At 53.7% G+C, this 23,113-nt stretch overlaps 1 protein-coding gene across 1 annotated transcript; it reads left to right on the forward strand.

The window, feature by feature from the left end:
- The first annotated feature begins 517 nt into the window (after positions 1-517).
- Positions 518-5,486, forward strand: SKOR1 (SKI family transcriptional corepressor 1). Its single transcript, XM_056346539.1, has 8 exons — positions 518-3,150; positions 3,236-3,326; positions 3,737-3,844; positions 3,947-4,015; positions 4,214-4,288; positions 4,362-4,436; positions 4,871-4,936; positions 5,052-5,486. Exons 1-8 carry the CDS (start codon positions 940-942, stop codon positions 5,147-5,149), a joined length of 2,793 nt encoding a protein of 930 aa, XP_056202514.1. The 5' UTR covers positions 518-939; the 3' UTR covers positions 5,150-5,486.
- The last annotated feature ends 17,627 nt before the right edge of the window (positions 5,487-23,113 follow it).

A 23,113-nucleotide genomic window follows, 5' to 3' on the forward strand; every position in this document is an offset into this window, starting at 1 on the left:
TCTCCAAGTACGGATCCGGATCCTCCCTCGGTGGCGCGGCTGGTCACTCGCTCTTGTTGCATCTCGCCCGGGCGGACGCGGCGGCGGGGCGGGCGGCGGCCCCGAGGCGTCGGTGAAGGGCGCGCCGCTGCCCGCCCGCCCCGCGGCCCGGCGGCTGCCCGCCGTGAAGGGCTCGGTGCGGACGGGGCCCCCCCGGCTGATGGCGGCCCCGGTGCCGGGCTGCGGCCCCTAGCCCCGAGGAGAGCCTGCACGTCCAGCCGCGCTCCGCGCCGCGGTAAGTGGGAGCAGGCGGCGGATGGAGGGGATGGGGGGATGGGGGGGGTTGGGGCGCGTTTTCGGTGGGCGCTCCCCGTTATTTTGTGTAATTCCCACGGAAGCGGCTTACCCCCGGGAGCCCTCCCCGCTAAGCCAATTTGCCTGGCTCGCTGCTGCCCTTCTGCTGCTACGTGCTGCGGGTCCTGCCCGCCCCGGCCCCTAATCCGCCCGCTCCTAATCGCCTGCCGGAGACACGACAAAGGGGCTCCCGGGCAGCCGCGCCCGCCGCCCCGCTCCGCCCGCCCGCGGGCACCGAGCGGCAAGTTTCGGCCCGGCCGGCCCGGCCCGGGGCTCGGCCCCCCCGGCCCCGCCGCCCCGGGACGCGCCGCTCGCATCCTCCGGCGCGTTTCGTTGGAGCCCGCCCGGGGCTCGCCGCAACCGGCGGCCCGGCACGGCTCGGCGAGCCGGCACAAAGAGAAGGGACGCGACACCTCCCGGGGACCGGGGCTGGGTCCGGAGGGGGGTTGTTGTCCGTGTTGTCCGTGCCCCCCCCCGGGACGCCCTTGCCCCGGGCGGCCGCTGCCGCTGGGCTCCCCGAGCCGCCTAGCCGCGGGTCTGCGCCCGGCGGCGGCTGCGGCGGGGCTGGGTACCGGGGCTGGGCACCGGCGGGCACGGCGCGGGGGGATGCGCTGCGGTTCCGCCAGCCCTCTCCGGCCGGCCTGTCCGCGGCGGGGGGGGCCTGCGGCGGCCAGCGGGGAGCTCCGGGCCGGGGCCGGCGGCGCGGAGCGGAGGGGAGCGGGGAGCAGCTGGGCCGCGGAGCGGGGCTCCGGGAGCGGCGGGCCGGGCGGCGGCGGCGGGGCCCCGGGAGCGCTCCTAACCCGCGCCTTTCCCCGATTTTGTTTTGCAGGGGCGTTTTGGGGGGGAATGGAGGCGATCGCCAGTCAGATGGGAAATGGGAGAGATGCAAGCTCCTCCCCAAATTCAAAGCAAGAGCTGCAGCCGTACCAGGGCTCCAATACCCTCAAGCCCAACCAAGTGGGTGAGACCTCTCTGTACGGCGTGCCCATCGTGTCCCTGGTCATCGACGGGCAGGAGCGGCTGTGCCTGGCGCAGATCTCCAACACGCTGCTCAAGAACTACAGCTACAATGAGATCCACAACCGGCGGGTGGCCCTGGGCATCACCTGCGTGCAGTGCACGCCGGTGCAGCTGGAGATCCTGCGGCGGGCCGGGGCCATGCCCATCTCCTCCCGCCGCTGCGGCATGATCACCAAGCGGGAGGCGGAGCGGCTCTGCAAGTCCTTCCTGGGCGAGCACAAGCCGCCCAAGCTGCCCGAGAACTTCGCCTTCGACGTGGTGCACGAGTGCGCCTGGGGCTCCCGGGGCAGCTTCATCCCGGCCCGCTACAACAGCTCCCGCGCTAAGTGCATCAAGTGCAGCTACTGCAGCATGTACTTCTCCCCCAACAAGTTCATCTTCCACTCCCACCGCACCCCGGACTCCAAGTACACCCAGCCCGACGCCGCCAACTTCAACTCCTGGCGCCGCCACCTCAAGCTCAGCGACAAGACGGCCACGGAGGAGCTGTCGCACGCCTGGGAGGATGTCAAGGCCATGTTCAACGGCGGCACCCGCAAGCGGACCTTCTCCCTGCAAGGGGCGGCAGCCGGCGGGCCCGGTGGCGGCTCCCCGGCCGCCAAGGCCGCTCTGCACCCGCCGCCGCCCGCCGGCCCCGAGCTGGCCCCGGCGCACAAGAGCCTGCGCTGCAGCGGGCAGGAGCCGGCGGGCGAGCGGGCGCTGGGGCTGCCGGCGGCGCACGGCGGGGCGGCGGGCGCGCACGGCGGGGCGGGCGCGGTGCGCAGCTACCCGGTGATCCCGGTGCCCAGCAAGGGCTTCGGCATGCTGCAGAAGCTGCCGCCGCCGCTCTTCCCGCACCCCTACGGCTTCCCCGCCGCCGCCTTCGGACTCTGCCCCAAGAAGCAGGAGGACGCGCTGGGCGGCGCGGGAGGCGGCGAGGCGGGCAAGGGCGGCGCGCTGCCGCCCGGCATGTTCTGGGGACCCCCGCACCCTCACCCGCACCAGCCGGCCCAGCCGCCCCACCAGCCCGGGGCCGCCAAGGACGCCGGTGTCTACCCCTCCTTCCCCGTCTTCTGGCCGGCCGCCGGCAGCCTGCCCGTGCCGCCCTACCCGGCGCAAAGCCAGGCCAAGGCGGCGGCCACGGCCGTGGTGGTGGCGGCCGCGGCGGCCGCGGCGGCGGCGGCGGCCGAGCCGCCGGGCTTGTCGGGCCGGCACGGCGAGCTGGAGGGCTCGGAGCCGTCGGGCAGCGGGCGGAGCAGCGCGACCCCCCAGGAGGGTGCCGGGGCGGAGGGCGAGCGCTGCCCCAGCGCCTTGTCGCGGGCGGCGGGCGAGGAGGAGCGCTCCGGGGACGAGGCGCTGCTCCCCCCGCTGCCCCTGCCCAGGAAGGGCAGCTACCTCTCCGCCTTCCGCCCGGTGGTCAAGGACGCCGAGAGCATCGCCAAGCTCTACGGCACCCGCGAGGCGTACGGCGGCGCGGCCCCCCGCGGCCCCGGCTACCTCTCCCCGGACTTCCTCAGCGAGGGCAGCTCCAGCTACCGCTCGCTCTCCCCGGGGGGCGACACGGCCGAGGAGCCCGAGGTGGACGTGGAGTCCAACCGCTTCCCGGAGGACGAGGAGGAGGACGCCGCCGCCGCCGCCACCGCCGCCCCCCCCGAGGGACGCGAGCCGCCGCCGCCGCGGCTGCTGGCCGGTACCGAGGAGCCGCCGCCCGCCGGGGCCGACGGGCCCGAGGAGAAGGCGGGCGAGCCGGCGGCGCAGGAGGGCGGGCAGCCGCCCGACGGCAGCCCCGAGCGGAGCAGCAGCAGGGGCGGCTACGAGGTGTGGGGCCGGGGGCGGGGGGCGAGCTCTGCCCTCGGGGGGCCCGGCGGGGCCCCCGCCGCCGCCCTGACTCGCTCTTTTGTAGGTGTACGCACCGGACAGGGGGGAGCACCTGCAGCCGCTGAAGACCGCCGCCTCCGTGGGAGCCCCGTACCTCTGCACCCCCGAGGCGAAGGGTAAAGCGGGCCGGGGGGGCGGCCGGGGGTGCGCAGCGAGAGCGCGGCCCCGGGTGTCGCCCCCGCCGGCTGCTCAGCTCCGGGGGGGGCCCTGGGCCGCCGCTTTCGTTTGGGGGCTTTCGGGAGAAAAGCGAACGCAAACGGATTCGGGCGGGGGGCCGGGGCCGGGCCGCCCCGGGGCCGGAGGTGCCGCCGGCGGGGGCGGCCGGTGCGGCGGGGCTGGGCCGGCGGGGCGCACACGGCGCGGCGGGGCCAAGCGCCTGCCAGCAAGCTACTTTCCAATAGCAAAGCGATTAGGATGTCCGCTAAGAAGGTTTTAACGAGGGCTTTGTCCGTAATTATGTAATTAAGGATATATCAGGACCATACTTTCATTGCTTATGGTTGAAAATCGGTTTATTAACTTTAAGAGCAAGATAAAGAAGACAATCACTCCGCGGCAGAGGATTTAGAGACCAGAAAATCCTATCAGGACCAAAGGAATGTCTCGCATCCCAGCCCTGTAAATACCGACAGAGGTAAGCGCCGGCCGCGCTGGGCTCCGGGCCCTCCGCCGGGCCCCCCCGCCGGGCCCCCTCCCCCCCCCCGGGCCGGGGCTGACGGTGCTGTGCCCCCCGCAGGGGAGGACCTCGCCATGGAGGTGGCCGGGACGCAGCTGGTGGAAAAGGACATCGAGAATTTGGCCCGAGGTGAGCCGGGGGCAGGTCGGGAGGTGGGGGCCTGGGGGGACCCCCCTACCTCTCCCCGCGGCTCGAGGTATTTGTGTTTTCTGCAGGAGTGATTAACTCCTGTGATTAATGTAACGTAATGCGATTAGCGCCGCGCTAAGCCGCCTCCATATGGAAAAGTGCGGGCTCCCCTCAACCCCGCCATGTATTTTTAAATAGATGAGTTGCAAAAATTGGTCCTGGAACAAATGGAGCTGAGGAAAAAGCTGGAGAGGGACTTCCAGAGCCTGAAAGGTACGGGCGATCCCCCCCCCCCCCCCCGCCCTGCCGCGGCTGGGAGCCGTGCTGACCCCCCCTGCCCCCGCAGATAACTTCCAGGACCAGATGAAGCGGGAGCTGGCGTACCGGGAGGAGATGGTGCAGCAGCTGCAGATCGTCCGAGGTAAGGCTGGCCGAGGCCATCCAGCAATTACTACTTTTAAATTTTTATCTCCTATTCCCCCCCTTTCCCCCCTCTTTTTTCCCCTTCCCCCCCCCCTTTTTTTTTTCTCCTTTTTTTTTTTTTTTAATCGATAACCACACCGCTTCGTCCCGGGATTTCGAGCCGCCCCGCAAACGGCTGCGAGGCATCGCTACGCGGCAGCGAACGAACCTTCCCTCTTGCAGCAATTTCCACCCCGGGCTAAATTAAAAACCGAGGCGTAAAATGACCTGGGAAGCCATACCCGGCTTCGCGCGTTATCGCACCCCCTTGTTCCTCCCCTCCCCACCCGCGCTGCGGACGAGCGCGATGCCCCTGGGCCCGGTGCATCCCCGACGGGGCGGCCGCGCTCTGGTGTCCCCCCGGCGCGCTGTGATGCTCTGCCCCCATCCCAGATACGCTGTGCAACGAGCTGGACCAGGAGAGGAAAGCGCGCTATGCCATCCAGCAGAAGTTGAAAGGTATGGGGGGGAGGGGGGGCACAAGACGTCTAAGGGGGGGCCAACACACCCGTCCGTCCCCCCTGCGTGGGGGGGTCCGGGGGAGCCGGGGCGTGACGGCCCCGTCGCTTTGCAGAGGCCCACGACGCGCTGCATCACTTCTCCTGCAAAATGCTGACCCCGCGGCACTGCACGGGGAACTGCTCCTTCAAACCGCCGCTGCTGCCCCAGTGAGCCCCCCCGGACCCCCCTTCCCCCGAAGCCATGCGGGCAGAGCCCACACAAGCCATTTCCACGAGGAGACACTTGTACATAGAGGACTCGCAGCCCGGCTTTCCTCGGACTGGCAATACGGCGGGGAGCGGCCCCGGGCCGGCCGGGAGGGGGGGGGAGCCGGGCCCCCCCCGCGCCCCCCCGCTCCGCCTCTCCCCCTCCCTCCCTGTGTGTCCGCTTCTTCAACCTTTGTCCAGACTGGAAACAAAAGTGGCTATGTGCAATGGATATAAATGTACTGTGATTCTCTTGGTACAGTATTTGTTGGATTTTTATTTATTTATGATGTATATTTATCCCCTCCCCCGGGCCCCCCTCCTCCCTCCCTCCCTCCCCCCCCCCTCCCCCCCCCCCTTGTAAATTTATGGATGTAACAGCACTTTAACGGGCGGTCCGCGACTCCGGAGGCAGAACAACGCTCGCCCGCTCTGGGGACAGACCCCTCTGTACGTGATTTTGGTTCTTTAATAAAAACCGACTTTAAGAAGCCGCCTCGTGCGTGGGGCTGTCCCGGGGGGCGGGGGTCTCCCCCCGGGCACGCCGCGGGAGGGGCTCGCACGGCCTCGGCGGTCGCCCCGGGGCTCTGCGCTGCCCGACACCGGGTGCCTTAGCCGGGGTTGGGGGGGGAGGGCTGCCCGCTCCCCCTCGAACCTCCCCGTTCCCGTTCCTCCTCCCCCGCGCCGCAGCCGGCAGCTCATTAATGCCCATTTATATGCTCGTTTCACACATGAAAGTATTACATTAATGAGCTCTGAGAGCGGGTGTGGAGGTGCTCGCGCACCTATTAGCCCTAAATAACCTGTTTTCAGCCCAGGATTAACCCTGCGGGGCTAGGACCGGGGTTGCACCGGGGTCCTGGTGCTCTGCGGGGGGCGCACGTCGCACCGGGAGCTGCCGGGGGCGGGGGGATGCACCTTGCTGCGGGGCCCGGGCCCGGGCAGGAGGGATGCGCAGCGCTGCGAGCCGGAGCGGCGGGTACCGGGAGCATCCCGGGACCGGTGCAGGGAGAGGGGTTGCGCGGTGCCCATCCCAGCGCGGCCCGCGGGGTGGCTGCCGTGTGAAGCGTGCCCGGAGCTCCGCAGCGCGGATCTGTGGTAATTAGTTTCTGGGACTCTCGTTAGCGGAGCCGCAGCGGTTCCGCGGCCTGGGCTGCCACCGCGTGGGCGCAGCCGGTAGTGCAGCCCCCCCGGCCGCGGGCAGCGATGCGCGATGCTGCGGCCCCGCATACCCCCGGGGCACGGTTAGCGGGCCCGATCCGGCGGCGCCCAGCGGGGCTGCTTTGCAATGGGGACCGGGAGCTTTCCCCCCCCGGGGTCTCTTGCAGGGCCGCATCCTGCCGGCGCAGCGGTGTCCGTGTTGGCCAGCGGCTCTGCTTGCCACCCAGGCAGCCCTGCTCCGAGCTGGGGCCAGGGCGGGGGTCTCCAGAAGTGCCTCCCAGCCTAAATCCCCCTGTAAGGCTCCAAGCAAACCCCGTGGGTTTTGTTAGGCGAGTTCATCGTGACTTTTTCCCTCGGCAGGGACAGGGCTGTGGGTGCCTGACCCCGGGAGCAGCAGCATCAGCATCCCCATCACCTGTGGGTGAGGAAGACCATCGGAGCCAGAGCTGGGGCAGGTGGACATGGTTGGTTGGGCTGAGGCTTATAAAGACCTTGGGGTGGAAATGCAGCTGTTTTCTTTGGGCTCTCCTTGTTACTCAGACCATCGGGCACAACTTCTCGTGGCTTGTTTGAGGACAGGCATCCTTTTGCGCTGTGTGAGCTGCAGAAGGTGTCTACTATACGTGACTCTGTGTGGGATCAGTGTGGCTGGGATTGCTGGTGGCAGCTCTCACACAGGTAAGCCTACAGGAAGGGGGAATCATCTTGCTGGGACATGGAAAGGATGTATAGATCAGGGAGATGATAGCAAAGAGGTGAATAAAAATGTGAGAGTTGAGCTCTGCAAGCTGAGAGGGCATTGCTTGAGGGAATTAAATAGTTGGGACTCTTCGAGGCTTGCAGGGGAGCAGCTGAGCCTCTTCTTTTGTGAGTTCTCTGGCTGGGTCATCACTGGCACCTCGTGGGCTGGAGGTGGCACAGGGTGACCCTGTGGAGGAACCATGGAGCAGCTTGGCCTGGGTGTCCATCCCTGGCCGCTGGTACTGCTGCGCCTCAGAGGGGCTCTCGCTCCTGACCCAGCCCTGGCCAGGATCCACAGCCGGGCTCTGCTGTGTGACGCCTTTGCAGCTGCCGCTTCCCTCGTGCCGCAACCACTGCCACTCTCCCCACAGCTCTCCAGCCCCCAAGCTGCTCCGGCCTCCGCCACGCTCACCTGCCTGGGCACACCGTGCGTGGCAGTGCTGCTACCAACGCCGGTGCAAAAATGAACTATTATGTTGTGTTAATATTTTCACACTACTTAGCTCTCATTAAAATGTACTTTGCTGAATTTCATATGCGACTTCAAATGACACAATGTATTAAGTGCTTAATATACTAGAAATTATGAAACTATTATGGTCTAAGTAATATGAAATAATTAGAGTGAATTAAACTTCACCAGTAGAATGAGGGAAAGGCTTCAGATTTTTTCTTTTGTTTCTCCCCCACCCGCTCTCTTAAAATAGTTGAATGCAGTAATAGCCCCTGAAAATGAACAACCAGAGTTAGGATTTTTAAATAATTAAAGCAGGAAAAAGCCTGGAGTGTCTGCATTCAAGCCTGTGATGAATTTGGCACTGGGGGAAGCAGAAGGTCTGCTTGCTACTGTAGCTGATGGAGTTGTTCTTTCAGGCCAGTGGCAGGGCAGCTCCAAGGAGCTGATCACCAACCTGCAGCCTTGCCAAGGCATCTCCCCATATGCTATTTTCCTCTTGTACACAAGGCTGTTTGTTTGGAGGCAAGCAGACACGATGGCTCCCAGTGGCAGAGTGGTGTCTGCTCTGGGTTTCGCTGCCATGCTGCATCTGAGCTGAACGTCCCCTTTGCGGAGCAGCTCCCCTCTCAACAGGGGTGCAAATGCCAGAGACCCCCGTGTTAAAATGGCAGTGGCAGGACGGAGCCTGGCCTCTCGTTCGGAGAAGCGCTCTGAGCAACGGTGCTGAAGTTAGGGCTGAATTGCAAGCGCTGCTCTGGCAGGAAGGGGGTCGCCCTGGGACACGGGTGGGCTCGGGCCGAGGGATGCTCCCCAGAGGGTCCGCAGTAGCGATGCGGAGTGCCCGACCCATCAGCTGCCAGGTTCAGGCAGGATATTTGCACGGGGGTGTGAATGCACGGGACTGCACTGAGCATGGCGGGGACCCGCTCCACCCGCGCCTCGCAGGCCCCGGACCTCGGCTGCTGGCCCTGAGCAGAGCGGGGTCAGCTCGGGTGCGGGTTGCCTCTCCGTTGGCAGCGGGGCCGGGTTCAGAGGAGGCCAGGAGATGGCGTTCCCAGCGCCGCTCTCTGCTGTGCTCCTCGTCTGGTTTTGAATTGAGGTTCTGGGCAACTTCCATGGAAACCACCAAAACTATCTATCCCTGGGGAAAGCAAGGCTGAGCCGGGGGCGGGGGGTGCAGGCAGAGCAGCCCAGCTGGGCAGAGGTGACCATCGCCTCTGGGCGAGATGAAGCTGCCGAGGGGCTCCTGGAGCAGCAGCTTTGGGGCAGGAGAGCCAAGGGAGGAAGAGGCCTTACTGTCCCGCGGGTTTTAGGGCAACGGCTGCTGCTGCCGTGACGTGGGGTGGCGGCCGTCGGTATGTAAAAGCGTGCTGGCACAGAACTCTGCTGGAGGACTTGAGGGGAAGAAAATGAGCAAGGGGTGGATGTCAGTCCCGCCTGCTCAGGGCTGGGGTGCTCTGGTGGCATGGTGCCACGGATAGGGGCGGTCCCGGGAGGCTTGTGTGTCCCTTGCAGGTTCACTGACACCCACAATCCAGGGGAGGGGGGGGGGGGGGGAAAAGCACCTTTCCCAGGAAATTCGTGAGGAACCCAGGCAGAACAAGGGGTCACGGACCTGATTCTGGGGACTAGACCAGTGGTACTGTTACAGGTCGCTGAGGATGCTTTTCTCTAGTAAATGCATAAGGCTCTTGCCGGATTTATGGAACGGTATCAGAGAAATAGTGCTGTATTCGGATGAACGCTAGGAAGGCTAACACCCAAGTTAAAAGTGAGGAAGATGGTCCTTAATTTGCCTCCTTGAGGATTATTTAGGTTTCACCAACTGTATCATAAAAAGACACGTTTGCTTGGGAAGTCTAATCATTGAATGCAAAGAAATTGCCAGCAAGCATCTAAAAAAAGTGGTTTTGTATGTTTCTGATTTCTTGCTGTTGGTGACAGGGAGGAAAAACAATTGCCTGATCAACCTTTTTGAAAACAAGTTGTCTATCTTGGGCTAGCATGGCATGCTTTATGGAAGATGTGTTTGTAAGATTCACCTGACTTTGAGTGTGGTCTGTAGTGATAAAATAGCAATGAAAGTAAGGATTATCTCAGACTGCGGGCTGGTGAGTACTGTGCAGAGACACAGGGAAAACATGTTCCCTTTTCCAATGGCTGCCCAGGGTGGGTTTGGAAACCAGCAAGTCCCATCCAGGTTGGAAGGGACCTGTGGAAGGCTCCAGTCCAACCCCTGCTCAAAGCAGGGCCACCAACATCAGGTTGCTCAGGGCTTTGTTCAGCTGAGACTTGAATATCTGAAAGGGCTCCAGGATTTCTCTCCACTTCCAGTGCTTGGCCTCCCTCATAATAAAATAAAAAGTTTTTTCCTATCATGTGCTCGGAATGGCTCATGTTGCCCGTTGCCTCTCAGTGTGCTCCTCTGAGATAAGCCTGACTGTCTTCTCTGCACCATCCCACCTGGGACCTGCAGGCAGCAGTGAGACCTCCGCTTTGCCTCTGCCTCTCCAGGCCAGACAAATGCCGCTCCCTCCACATCTCCCTGTACATCGTGTATTCCAGCCCCAAATGTCTTGGCTTATTGGGACCCCCCAAGTCCCCTCCTGCAAAGCTGCTCTCCATCTGGTCACCCTTGCTTTGCGCTGGCAGGTGGGCTCATCCCAGCCCAGGGGTAGGACGTGGCATTTGCTTTCACAAGATCCATGTCCTTTCCGCAGCCTGCCCCCACCTCTCTGAACAGCAGATCTGTCCTCCCCAGCACTAGCTGTGCCTCCCAGTTTGGTGCCAACACTCTGTCCCCTCACCCAGGTGGCTAATAAGGACAACATTGATCCTGAGGGGCGGCACTGCTCGCTGGCTGCCAGTTGGACTTTGTACCCTGAACGCAGCATTTGAGCCTGGCGGTCTGGCCAGTTTTCCTGCTAGTCCACTTATCCCGTTTGTATCTCACCAGTTTGGCTACGAGGATGCTACGGGAAGCCATGCCAAAGGCCTTGCTGAAGTCAAGGTACACAACCCCCCTTGCTTTCCCTTCGTCCACAGAGCCAGCCCTTCATCACAGCGGGTGCCCAGGAATGATTTGTGCCTGCGCAACCTCTGCTGGCTGTTCCCAGTTGCCACCATTTAAGCCTCTCTGAAATGCTTTCTAGCAGGATTTGCTCCACCACCTTCCTGGGGTGATGCTGGTGAGGGCAACAGTTCTGCACCACTCCGGATCTTCCTCCTTGCCCAGACCAAAGCTGGGTGTCATATTTGCTTTTTCTCAGCCATCAGCATTGCCATGACCTCTCGGAGATGACCCAGGGTGGCCTCACAGTGATGCTGGCTGCTCCCTTGGGTGCTGCCTACCTGACACCACAAGCGTCTGTTTGTCCAGGTGGCTGAAGTGGACCTGAAAAGTGCAGTTGTGACCAAAATGTGCCATGAGCTGCTGGCTGCCTCGGCCTCACCTTGGCAAACTGAAAAAAGCTCTTTCTTAGGGGAAAAGTCCTGGCTATTTCGGGATCTGGCTGGCTGCAAGGGGCTGGGGACAAGGTGTGTGTCTAGCCCGCGCCTGGCTGGAGGTTCCTCTTGCCTTCATCTTAACTGTTCTGTGTACATCAGTTTAATTTCCACTGTGAAGTGTATGGCTGGTGTCCTTTGGGTTCATTTCAGTATGTTAGGGACAGGTGTGGACAGGACAGCAGGGAGCTGATGTAAATGGGCTGGCATGTCCACATGCAAGGAGGTATGGGTTTAATTAAATCGATGGAGGTTTGGGTGCAAACAAGACTTTCTGCACTGCGTGGATGAGAGAAGGGCGTACGACAGGGTAGCTCTGCCTTGCTTACAAAATCATTTATTTTCATGTAACAAAGTGAACTCTGTGGTTTTCTTGGAAACTTAAAACATTTTTTCCTTTTCTTTTTTTTTTTTTAAGCTGAAAATTCTTTCCTTTGATCTCCTTTCTGACTCTTAATGAAGTTGTGGGATCTGACTTCCCACATCGCGCCTGTTGTTTTCACTTTGCTTTGCTGCCTGACCGTGGCGGAGTGGGGTGAGCTCGCCTCTCCCGAGTATTTCACACCTCCTAACACCAGCCCAGCTTCAAAGCACGCTACAAACACGAAAGGCCCATGTCTGCCTGCGTGAAGCCCAGGCTTTCACTGAAGTCCGTAAAAGCTGAGCATGCACATCCAAAGGTATAATTTGACACTAACAAATTAATTCTCACCATTTTCCCATGTAGGAATGAAGCTGCTGTTGCCACAGTGCAGGCGGATTAACTGGGGAGGGGGTGGGTGGGGGAACGGGTGCCTGTGCTGGAGAAAGGACGTTTTCCAGTCCTTCACGTATTGGAGGCAGTGATGGGATGATGGGTCCCTGAGAACCTCACCCTGGCAGTCTGACTGCCCAGAGCCACTTCTCTTGTGTTGCAAGTAAATGGATTGGTAGCCTAGGAAGGGAGCGGTGAGCAGGATGCATTGCCCAGCGCTGGCACGCAGAGCTGCAGGGGTGCTGGTCCCGCTCGGCTCGTCGCCAGTCAAAGCGCCCCAGGGAGGGTCTTGAAGTCCCTGAGGGCCGCTTGCCCCTGTCCTTGGCATGCCTTGCTGGGGGGTTCCTCATCCCAAACCTGTCCCAAACTGCCGCTGGTGAGCTCCAAACGATTGTACCAGCTGGGAGGACACGGGCAGGCAGTGCGGCAGAAGTTCTCACCCCTAAAGCAAAGCCCTTTTGGGAGAGGGTGGGAGCACCTTCTTGGGAAGCCTTTGCTGCTCCTGCTCGTGCTACCCCAGCTCTGGAAGAAAGAGCAGCCTTCAGCTGCTAAGGCAGTTAATGTCACCTTTCACAAGTACTATGCTTGCAAAGGAACCTGCCAAGTATAGCACATTTTAATTTGCTCTTTTCCCATGCATTCCTGGATTTACGGCTAAGTTCAGTCTGGTTACTGCTTGCTGTATAGATGTAAAGCTCTCTCCAGAGGGTCACTCCACGCCATCACCTTTGTGGGCTCCCTCGAGGAAAGTGATGTGCTATTCCCTGAAAAGCATCCACCTAAAGAGGGGGGGGGGTTTGTATTTGAGTTTGCAGAAATCCAAGCTTTGAAAGCTGGCAAGGAGATTTGTCTATCCAGTGATTACATCAAACAGGCTTCTGTCTGAACACAGATATGTTACTCCATTCTCTGCGTGCCTTTAAATGCTTAGTTGTTTTTTAGGTAGTCTGGATTTGGGAACAGATTAATTGTGTAAAAATTAAGGGGGGGGGGAGGGGAAGAGGGAGAGGAGGGAAAAAAAGAGCAAGTTGGAGAAAACGCATTTTCAGTGATGCCTGCACCAGGTTGAGAAGTACATTTGCAGTTGCTTGCCATCTGTAGCAACTTGTCCAAAGGAAACATTACCAGTCAGTCCAGGTTTGGCTGCATAATTGCCATAAACCATTGCAAGGGCATCCAGAATAGCACAGCCCTGGAACTACTTCTAGGATTAGGTCCTACTCCCTTGAAAAATAAACCTTGGCAAGAGCTCAGTTCTCCCTAATAAAAATTCCGTTTTCACAGCTCTAATCAAGTTTTCCAGAGCTGTGGTCCAAATTAGAAACTGCATGCAGAATATCTGACCCAGGAGAACATAGATGGAGTTTTTCATTTAAAGCAGTGCCAGGCTGGAAATTTCCAAAGTTCTCAGTGGTTCACCTATGGCAAAACTAATAATGTGTCCTAATAAACCTGTCCCTTCCACAGCAAAGCACTGCCAGACCCCAACTCCCGGTCCCTGCGCACAGGTGGAAGAGTCTCCTTCGGAGGATTCTTCCAGAAATGGCATGTCCCTTTACAGACTTGCAGATATTTCTGGATTGATTTCATGGCCAATAATTTTATTTTTTTTTTTCTAAACTGGGGAGGGTGCTGGGGAAAAAGGGCGATGGAGCTGAAGCCACCTTGCAGAGTGGGCATCCAGAGTGGTGGTGGGCTCCATGCTGAGCCCTGCCTGCCAGGATGGCACCCCATGCCTGCAAACTTCTTTGAGGTCCTCCAGAATTGTTCCACAAGTGGTCTTTGCAGAAAATGCTGTGGTTCCCCTAGGATCCCTCCTTGTTTGTTATTCACCTGCACTGCTCGCCGGCAGCCAGAGGCGTCAGGACATTGTTGGGGTGTGATCAGAGACCGCCATGCAGGCTTGGTCCCACTTTCCAACCCTGTCCCCCCTAACTATACAGTGTATTCCTGCATTTACAGGAGGGACACTTCAGAAATACGGGGCTGTCCCCAGGAGGGTTTTGAGGAGTGATGGCTGGGTTGGTTTGTACAAGTCACCTGGAGTTCAGCGCCAAGTGTTAGGAGAGCTGCTTGTCAAGTGAACAGCAAAAGCAGCTTTATGTTTAATCACTTAAATCGTTTTCTACCATTGTTTTTCCAGCCTTAGATCCAACTGTCTATCAGTAGCTTTCAGTGCAAATGTATTTTTCTTTTCATGTGATTGAATGCTCATCTTGCAATATTTGGAAAACAATGGACCTATTAGTGTCTTGAAGAGAGATGAGCCAGTTACATGTAACCACAGGATAAATCTCTGCCTGTTCTGTTACACAGTGCACAGGATTCAAGCAATATATGTTTATTTTTAAAATGCAAACGCAGCAGTGAACCATGCAGCATGGATCACAGACAAACTTGGCCATCAGTAAATGACAGCAGAGTCTGTAGGAGAAAGGAGGAAACGGCAGTCACAGGTCATCTTTGTATCCCAGGCTGGCCAGGCTAGAAGATGTACAGAAACAGAAAAACCCTGGGCAAGATCGTTGCTTAAATGCTCACGTGGGCTCCTAATTGTGGAAACATGTTGAATTATGTGATACAATGCGGTTATATAACACCTTTTATGAAACTCTTGGCATGAAAACAATGCATAAAAATAACAGATGTGGCAAATCATAACCATGTTCTGAAATCTTTCTGTAGTTCAGTGTAGTGAAAACAATGGACTTGATTTACATTGGGTTTTTTTTTTACCACCCCCCAAAAAAAATGTCCACAGGCAAAGTAATATTTGAAGAACAGTAAAAGACTAAAAGCACAAACAGGGTTTCTCCTAAAGAGATCTGCAAGCGGCTGTTAACTCCAGGGCAGTGCAGCGAAGGGTGCGGGAGGGGATGGAGGGTCAAGCCCTGCTTGTGCAACTCCCGCTGCCTTCAGCAAGACTTTTCCTGCAAGCCAGGCGAGCAAAACATGGTCCTGACATGTGTCCCAAGGGAATGACGATAAACCAGCATCCCAGTTAACAACAGAGCATGCAATTGTCTTTCTAGGACCATCACTTCAGCAAAAGGGATGCCCGAGATGAACTGTAAATTCACAAGGACCCCTGCAAGGGAATAACTAGCTGGGTGCCTGGCTGTACCCTCCAGCCTTTCACCATTTCCAGAGTTTTCCAGGATATCAGCACAGAGATGGGTTTTCAGTGCTCCACAAGAGGTGTCTGAGGCATCGGGAATGTGGCTTTTCCCATGCTTTCATGAAGCTGCGCTGCTGATAAGAGCCCTTGTTGCTCAGAGCCTGTAATCAGAGCAGAGTCTGCGCACCGGCAAATGCTCTGTAACTCCATTAACTGATAAAGAGGAAGAGGCACCAATTAAACACCAACAATTTACTCCTGTTTGTTGTGGGACACGGTGTCCTGAATACAGGCAATCCGCAGCTCGGAGTGCCTAAGATCAGCCCCAGAGCTTTAAACCGTGCAGCAATGCCGTGCTGCTGCTGTGCATGGGGGAAGAAACTGGGTATTGCTGGGCCTTGTGTGTTTTGTTGCTTGTGGTTGGTTTTGTGTGTTGTTTTATTTTTTTTAAACCCTTTCTGGCTATTAGCCTTTTATACAGTTGATTTCCACGTTGGCTCAAGCCCTGGCTGTGGTTGGCATAGGGAACCATCCTTGGTACGGTAGCTCCGTAATAACCATGCTTCCCAGAACTGAATTTGGCCTCAAATCTGCTCCATAATGTCCCATTAATTCATTATTCATTGTTCAAGAGAGCCCAAATGTGAGCACAGGGCTGACTGCTCAGCCATTTCTGAGCAATTTGGCTAAGAGATGCCAATTATTTCTTGGTAGTATTTTAAAGAATTTTTGGTTCCCGGATGGAAGAAAACGGCAGGACATCTTCAATGAAAAAGGGAAAAGTAGTATTAATATCCTATTTATATTAGCTGAGAAAAGAAAGATCTTTCAGTTAAAGGCTTCCAACTTAAAAAAAAAAAAAAAAAAAAAAGGGAAATTTCAGCTGAAAGAGGGAACTTACTGTTTTGAAAGAGTTTGCTGGGTGGAGACGTCAAACTGAAAGGATCTTGTGCAACTCTGCTTTTTAGGTCTAATACTAAATTCACCCATTTATTCCTTTGCTTTACCACGGGAAAATTGCCGAGAAACGTTAAGGAAAAGACTCATTTTTGGACAAGCTGAAGCATGTAGCATCTTCCAGGATCAAACCTGGACATTTCTGTCTAATTTTTCTCCAGAGAGCTGATATTTCTGTAGCTTTTCCCATCCTCCAGGTCCTCTCTAAGTGTTAAGTATTTTTGCATCCAGCAAATGGAACAATAACGGAGGGCTTAGTTTTCCCATCTGTCAACTAGTCCTGAACAACTTGTATGTCTTTCTCTTTGGACAGAAATCTTAGCTAAATTAAAAGCTTTAGTGTTCGTTTTCGTGTAACACAGGTTCTGAAAGAAATTCTGTCATCACATTTCTGGTTGATTTATTGTTGTTGTTTTTTTTTTAACATACTACAAATCATGGAAGACTTGTTTTTGTAACTTGGGAGACGGTGGCTCTATCTTTGGCCCACGCTGCCCCAAAGTAATGCACGTCACAACAACGAAGCCAGAATTTTGGGGGAGCTGATGCTGTACGTTAAGGGCGGTTAGCAGTGTTGGTAAGGGAAAACTGCAACCCAGGGGCTTTGGAGAGATTGCTCTGCTGGTGCAAAGCTTGAGGGCCACGAGTGTGTGGCGATGCTGAGGACGGCTGAGCACAGGCTGGCCTTTGTTGTTTCCCAGCCTGCCAGACAGCGTATGGTATAATGCTGTTTGTCTTGGGCTTGACCCTCCGAGGCTGTAGTTCAGCAAATAGTGCTACTGACTTCGGCTGGTCTCTGTGTGGGGGGGTGCTGACACGTCATTTAAAAACGTGTTGGTGGGCTTTTGCACTTGCAGGACTTGGTGTTGACTCTGCGCAGGCGATGGCAGCTCTAGGCCATGTAGTGCTGCTCTCTACCCCCTCTCAGCCCTGGGTCTAGAGCAGTTTATAACATAAAAGGTGCTTCTGGGTGCAGGTTTCCCCCTTTTCTGCCGTGCATGTAAGCTTTGTGCCTGCTTCCCAGTAAATGTTGCCTGTCCTCCCCCTTGCTGCTGGTGTGACCCAGCTGGCAGGCTCAGATAAGGGCTGAATGGGGAGATAAGAAGCTCTTTTCCTTCTCCTCCCACATCTGAAGCACCAGAAAACGGTGAGGCTCTGCTTTTGAAATCCCACAAGCTCTGTTAAATACGTGGGAAAGTGGCTCCCACATGAAATGGGTCACACCCCCCTCCCTGGTCCTTGGAAGACAGATTCATAAAATATAAATCTTTGGTGAGAGAAGTGAAACGAGAAAAAGAACAACAGTTAGAACCAGGTTGCCCTTCTCCTCAGCACCCCACCACATCTCTTAAGAGGCCACCCTTGAAGCTCCAGGATAGTTTTACCTTGAGCAAACCCATATAATGTGATGTGGCAAAGACACACCCTGAAAGACACAGGTAGGAATTTGGCTCTGGCGCTATTTCTACTGGAAAACAAAAGGGTTTCTGTGATAGTCCAGAACAAGTGCCAGTTAAAGGGTTATGAACTCTTTTCATACCATGTTAATTGCAGACTATGACTACCAAGGTTCACACAAGTCATCAGTCACTTTTTCCACCCTTCTTAATTAGGCAGGCTGAGTGCTACGTGGTGATGTAGTCCAGCAAATTGAGAAAACAGGGCAAATAAATAGCTTTTTCTTGTGGTCTGTTGGCTTCTTCCTCAGCAATGCATTTTTAGAGTGACATCCATGGATGCAGCAACGCGTCTGTAACGGGACCTTAAATAACAGAGCACAAGGCAACTGTGGCAGGGCTCTGCCAGGGTTCCTCTGGGCTTCACGGCCAGTGCGATTTCTGCTGCAACATGTGCTGCCTCAGAAAGGAGGTGTGATAGCTTCATCACACCAGTGATAATGAAGTAGAAAAGGACACAAAGAGGCAGCTATTGACTGGCTCGGGTCTTCCCTGCTCTGAGCCTCGGCGTCAGAAACTGCCACTGCTGCGATTCCAGCGTCGGTATCCATAGCATGAGCTTTAGAGCAGATCAGGTTCAAGTATTTTTGCTGGGTTGTGCTGTCTACTCGCTAGCTCGTGCTGCCAGTGGAGCTGCAGCGGGGATAAATTATGATGTCAAAACAGAGAGATGTTGTCATACAACCATCTCCCCTTCTGGGGTCAAGGTTCTGCTTTATAGCTTGGAAACCCATTAGTCCATTTGAAAGCATATGGCCAAGAACGGACAAAAAAAAAAAAAAGTCTTGTGTGTTTGGGTCAGAGCTACAGACAAAAGGCTCTTTGTGCTAAGAGCTGACAATGACAAATAAAGAGGAACCTGTTGATCTAGGAGAGAAATGGAGGATTATGAAAAGATCACATGGTAAGAAAAAGACCTTGGCTGTTTGTCTGGATGTCAGTCTCGCCTGTCATTAAAATGCTTTCTGCAGCTATGGCATATTTGTTAATAGAAATACTCTCCCCTGCTCACACGGGTTTTTTTTCCAGCCAACAAAAAGCTACCTGTGCCTAAATGTGCCACCCTCATGAGACCACATCAGAGAGGTGATATGCTTTTAACTGGATCCTCGCCATGTGTTAGGCATTATGCAGAATAATTAATGTTTGCAAATCTCTCTGATAGCGCTGGGAGCACTAGAAACAGTCAGTGCTAAAAAATAGTGTCTCTCCAACCACGATACATAAATACAGGACACAAAGAATACCCAATGACAAAACCCCTATAATTCAACAAAATTATTGGAAGCAAACCAAAAGCTATGTCTAATGCTAATAATAAGCATATTTCCCAAAGGTAACATTTGATTTCTATCCAAAACCAAACATATTTGAAGCTCTGCCTGAATGTCATTGTATAGCAGATTAACTGGGACAGTTTAATCTGTGAATAACTTTGTAAAGCCTTCAGCCAACTCTGAAGAAACAGCAACAGTCTTGACAAGACTGGGCTACAAAACACTTTGCAGATAATGTGGTTTTTTTTCACAGTAAGTCTGGAGAAAACAGAGAACGGCTTTGGTTTTGTGGTATGCGCATCTGGCAAGTACATATTTCTGATTGGTGCACAGAGAACACGCTGAACAGAAATATTTATATTGAACATTGGGCTGCCTAAAATGACCTCCAGAGCCTATGAAGTGCACCATAGATATTTTAAAAAATCTATTATAGCCCATTATGTTCTGGAATGTATCAGAGTCTGTCATTGTAGAGAGTGCCAGCAGCTCTGCATTTGCTGTAGTGAAGGAGACCCATGGAAACATAAATAAAGGGTGGGGGTGTGCCTGTGGGGGGAAATAATAACAGAATGCTTCTTCTCTGGTTTTATTTATCTTTATAGCTGAAGAGACTGGGATGGGGAAGGTGACTAGAAAAAGAAACGCGGAGGGGAAAGGTCCCTTGCTGTTCTTTAAGCACTGGTTTGAAATCAATGCAGATCAAGCACTTGGAAGGAATGTCTCATTTACTGTTTTTCAGTAAATTGCTGGGCTGTGCTTCCTAGAGATAATGCGATAGTCATGCCCATGCCAGTAGGAACATACTTTAACAAAAAGAAAAAAAAAAAGGTGTGCAATTCTTTGCAAGCAGCGTGCGGGTAGTTTAGTCTGGGATGCCCTGAATTCTATACATTGACCGAGAAATATCTAGGGCTGCTGCATATCTCTCTTGGTTGTACAGTGCATTTCTCAGTTCTCCATAGCTTATTTCAAAGACAACACAAACTGTATTTAAACCCAGCATCCTCATGCAGAGGGAAATGCTGTCTCCTGCTCACTGCAGCCTGGTACAGCCTCTCTGGCAAAGCTGAGGTATTTTCTAACCACTGCTCTTCCTTCTTCCTCTGCCGTCTTGATTCTTCGCCCCTGGTAGTTGGTGATGCACGCTCAGTAACTTCAGTGCTGCTGGATTAGACTTAAGGTCCAATTATCCTCATTAAAACTATAAACTAATAATTCACAGTTCAAAGTAGGTTTGCTATGGACAGCACCACTAGGGATTTAGTGCATGATACTGGAATTGGTACTTAGGTTTTCTTTTAATAATATTTTTTAACTGGAGGCAGATCTATTTATATATGCTTTGGGAGAATAATTTTATGGGTAAATAGAGTCTTTATTAATATTTTCTTTGTTAATTCATTGATGTTAGTAAAGAGCTTTGAAGATGAAAGCGCTGTATGCAATAAATATTAACATTATTCCAACTTATTTTAATGTTGCCAGCATTCCAGCTCCATCATCTTTCATCCAAGAATCTCAAAGTGCTTTCCAAATGTTAATTAATTTCCTCTCAACAGTCCAGGGAAATACCTATTATTATCATCCCCGTTTCACAAAGGAGACATTCTGAGTGCATTTTACCCCATGACTTGGTCAAAATCAGGTAATGTGCCAGGAGTCTATTTGGGACTGATCCAAAAATTCATGACTCCCATTCTCCCGTCCTTGCTGCTAGACAGCATTCCCGTCTTGGGAGTGGGCTGTGACACTCGCCTGTGTGGCGCTGGCCTGCAGTCACCAGCTGCTTTTATTGGTTGCTTTTAAAAAAATAGACAATGATAGCATGCCACACCCAGGACAGGTGAGGAAACAAAACTCTTCAAAACCAGAATTATGGAGGTTATTAATGATACTGAGTGGGCTAGAGTGCATTTTCAGTATCTTTTAACTGGCTGCTGTTGGAGAGTCTTATTGTAGAGTCAGAATCTCATAATCCATACCCCGACAACTATCAAAATAGAAACATTTTCTCCAGTGCAGCAGAGGTGAGGGTATCTTGTGGTGGAGAGTGCAAGCGAGCACAAAAGATCTGAGCTGAGCAGCACATGCTGCAGCTGAAACGTCTTCTAAAGCACTCTCCCCAAACCAGAGGTGAAGTTAATGATGAGATGAGACCATGCAGAGACAGCATGACTCCAGCAATCCATGAGAACAATGCAAAGTTCAAAAATAGCAGTATTGACTGGCAGAAAAACAACATACATATAATTTTCAGGTAATTACTACAGTATAATTAGCTCTGTTGTTTTCATATGAGCCATCTGAAATTAACTCTACTTGCTACTGGAACTCAGCTTTATTTACAGTGTTCCCATGACTAAAGCGATTCTTTAGAAATAGTGATTAAGAAATAAAGATGCGAGTACTTCATACCAGATACTGCCTCTGTGCCAGTGGCATAGCCTATCCACTGGCATTTTATTCAGCATTTTACTCACCTCTACTCTGAACCACTTTAGGCAAGATGAGAGCTAAAGAACTGGAGGAGACAAGCATAATCTGCTCCTATACTGCCTCCGTTACTTCCATGTGTAATAATCTACTCCTACAACATCTACGTTACTTCCACATCTGGTCCATAATGGAAATTGTAGGACAGGGAGGAGGAAAGAGGCTCAGATTGTAGCAGGCCTCTGTCTTTTTCTGTGTCGCTGTATGTGGCTGATGCTACATGCAAAATTGTTATAAATTAGGATTGTATAAAAATGTCAGCATTTGACACATGCTTTGTGAGTGGAGGAAGCAGGGGAGTAACATGTAGCATCGTAACAAGGACTTAATCAAAGTTCTGGAAAATTTAGCACCTTGAGGAGTATTTTTTTTTCTGCAGAAATCTCCATTTTGGGAATTATTTAGTATCTGTAGAAAGTAACTTCTTAAGCACTGGGACCTTGCAGTCTTACATAAAATCATTTCTAATTGGAATGAAAGAGTATGTCACAGTTAAAACCTGGTTTTGTTGATACTGTAAGTCTGTACAGCTTAATTAAAAGTCTGCCTCGCCTCTCTGAAGATATTTTGAATATAGGTATAGCTTTCTATAGTTTTCTGTCCTCTTGTTTGAATAGTTCTTGGCCAATTTAAAGCTTTTGAAGCATTGGATGCTCTAGGTATTACTTGGCTTTGATATGGCACTGCATGCTTCACAGCTTGCTATGGATCGGTGATGGCCTGTTGCAGTTTCTTTTTACTTTTTCTTCTTGTACTGCATCCACACATTATGAAAATGGGTGCTAATGACAAAAAATCCCAATTGTGATTCAGCGAAGTGGAATTTTGTTGACAAAAAATCTGGGTTCAACTCAGCCAAAGGAAATGCTTTTACAAGTGCAGATGAATATCTTAGGAATGACCATTTCTTCTCAGAGCAAAACCTATTCTAGATATAATTTAAAAAAACAAACAAACAAACCCCCCAAAACAGAGAAAAGGATAAATAGTCAAATAATAGCCCAGAGAAAAGTGAACAAAGGTACATATAGAAGTAGATCCATTTATCAGCAGCAGTTTTCTTGGGGTATAAGTTGCAGAAGTTAATTTTAGGTAAACTAAATGCTGCAAGGCCAGTGGGATGCTGTTGCCCTCCCAGCTCAGGCTGCCTGTAACCCCTATGCCTGGTTTCAATGCAGAGAGCATTCCCCTACAACATAAAAATCCTCCAGTGTAAATGAGTTTTGCTGTTGAGACGGCCATCGTTACGTATAAAATTAAACAAGGCACTTTGCATGATACCCCCGCGGCTGGTTCGGCAGTAATCCAGGCACTTTTCTTTTCCTGCACCTGCACCCCGTAACAGTGCAGAGCATGGAAGGCGCGGGGCAGAAGGCAAACGACGGCCGTGGTCTGTAGGCTGTGTGCGGTGTGCTCGGGGCAGCCGCTGCAGGCTGACCCCCAGGAGCAACAAGCGGGAAGACCTCGTTCTGTTCGTCCTCACCTGAAAATACGGTCTCCATTTGACACGGCTAACACTTCATTTGATTCAGTCCAAATATAAATAGCTTAATTCTGAAGGGCAGGCCTTAAAGAATGTTAGCGGAGTGCTACGAGCAAGCACATGTCATCCATTGATACTGGAGCGGAAAAGGCTAAGCAAATAGTTTTAAAGAATGGCCTAATTGTTGTGCCTATTACTATTGTCTCGCAGCTGCAAGGCTTTGTATAACAGTAAAGTACACAGGGAGCTCAGCTTGACTTGGAATGTGCAATATACAGGGCATTCAAATATCAAGGAGTGTAATTAAAATTTTTAAATATTTGCAAAAATTGCAATGGGGAAAGAGTTTGTCCATGGCCACGGTAGGCTTTGAGTACCTGGTGTCGCAAACCGCACTTGTATGTGTAGAGCAGTAAGGCAAGTTGGTATTTAAGAACCCAAAAAACAGGAAATACACAAATGAAGCTGGGATGTGTCACGCTGTAACGCTGCATAAGTAATTAAAGATTATAGTAACTCATTTA

The sequence above is a fragment of the Falco biarmicus genome, chromosome 7, assembly GCF_023638135.1.
Source record: "Falco biarmicus isolate bFalBia1 chromosome 7, bFalBia1.pri, whole genome shotgun sequence".
Lineage (NCBI taxonomy): Eukaryota > Metazoa > Chordata > Aves > Falconiformes > Falconidae > Falco > Falco biarmicus.

Bases quoted from the DNA above. Each gene is read 5' to 3' on its own strand.
- SKOR1 (XM_056346539.1), top strand. From the start codon at position 940: ATGCGCTGCGGTTCCGCCAGCCCTCTCCGGCCGGCCTGTCCGCGGCGG. The intron at 3,151-3,235 runs GTGTGGGGCCGG...GCTCTTTTGTAG, and splicing joins GCAGCAGGGGCGGCTACGAG to GTGTACGCACCGGACAGGGG. The intron at 4,016-4,213 runs GTGAGCCGGGGG...ATTTTTAAATAG, and splicing joins CATCGAGAATTTGGCCCGAG to ATGAGTTGCAAAAATTGGTC.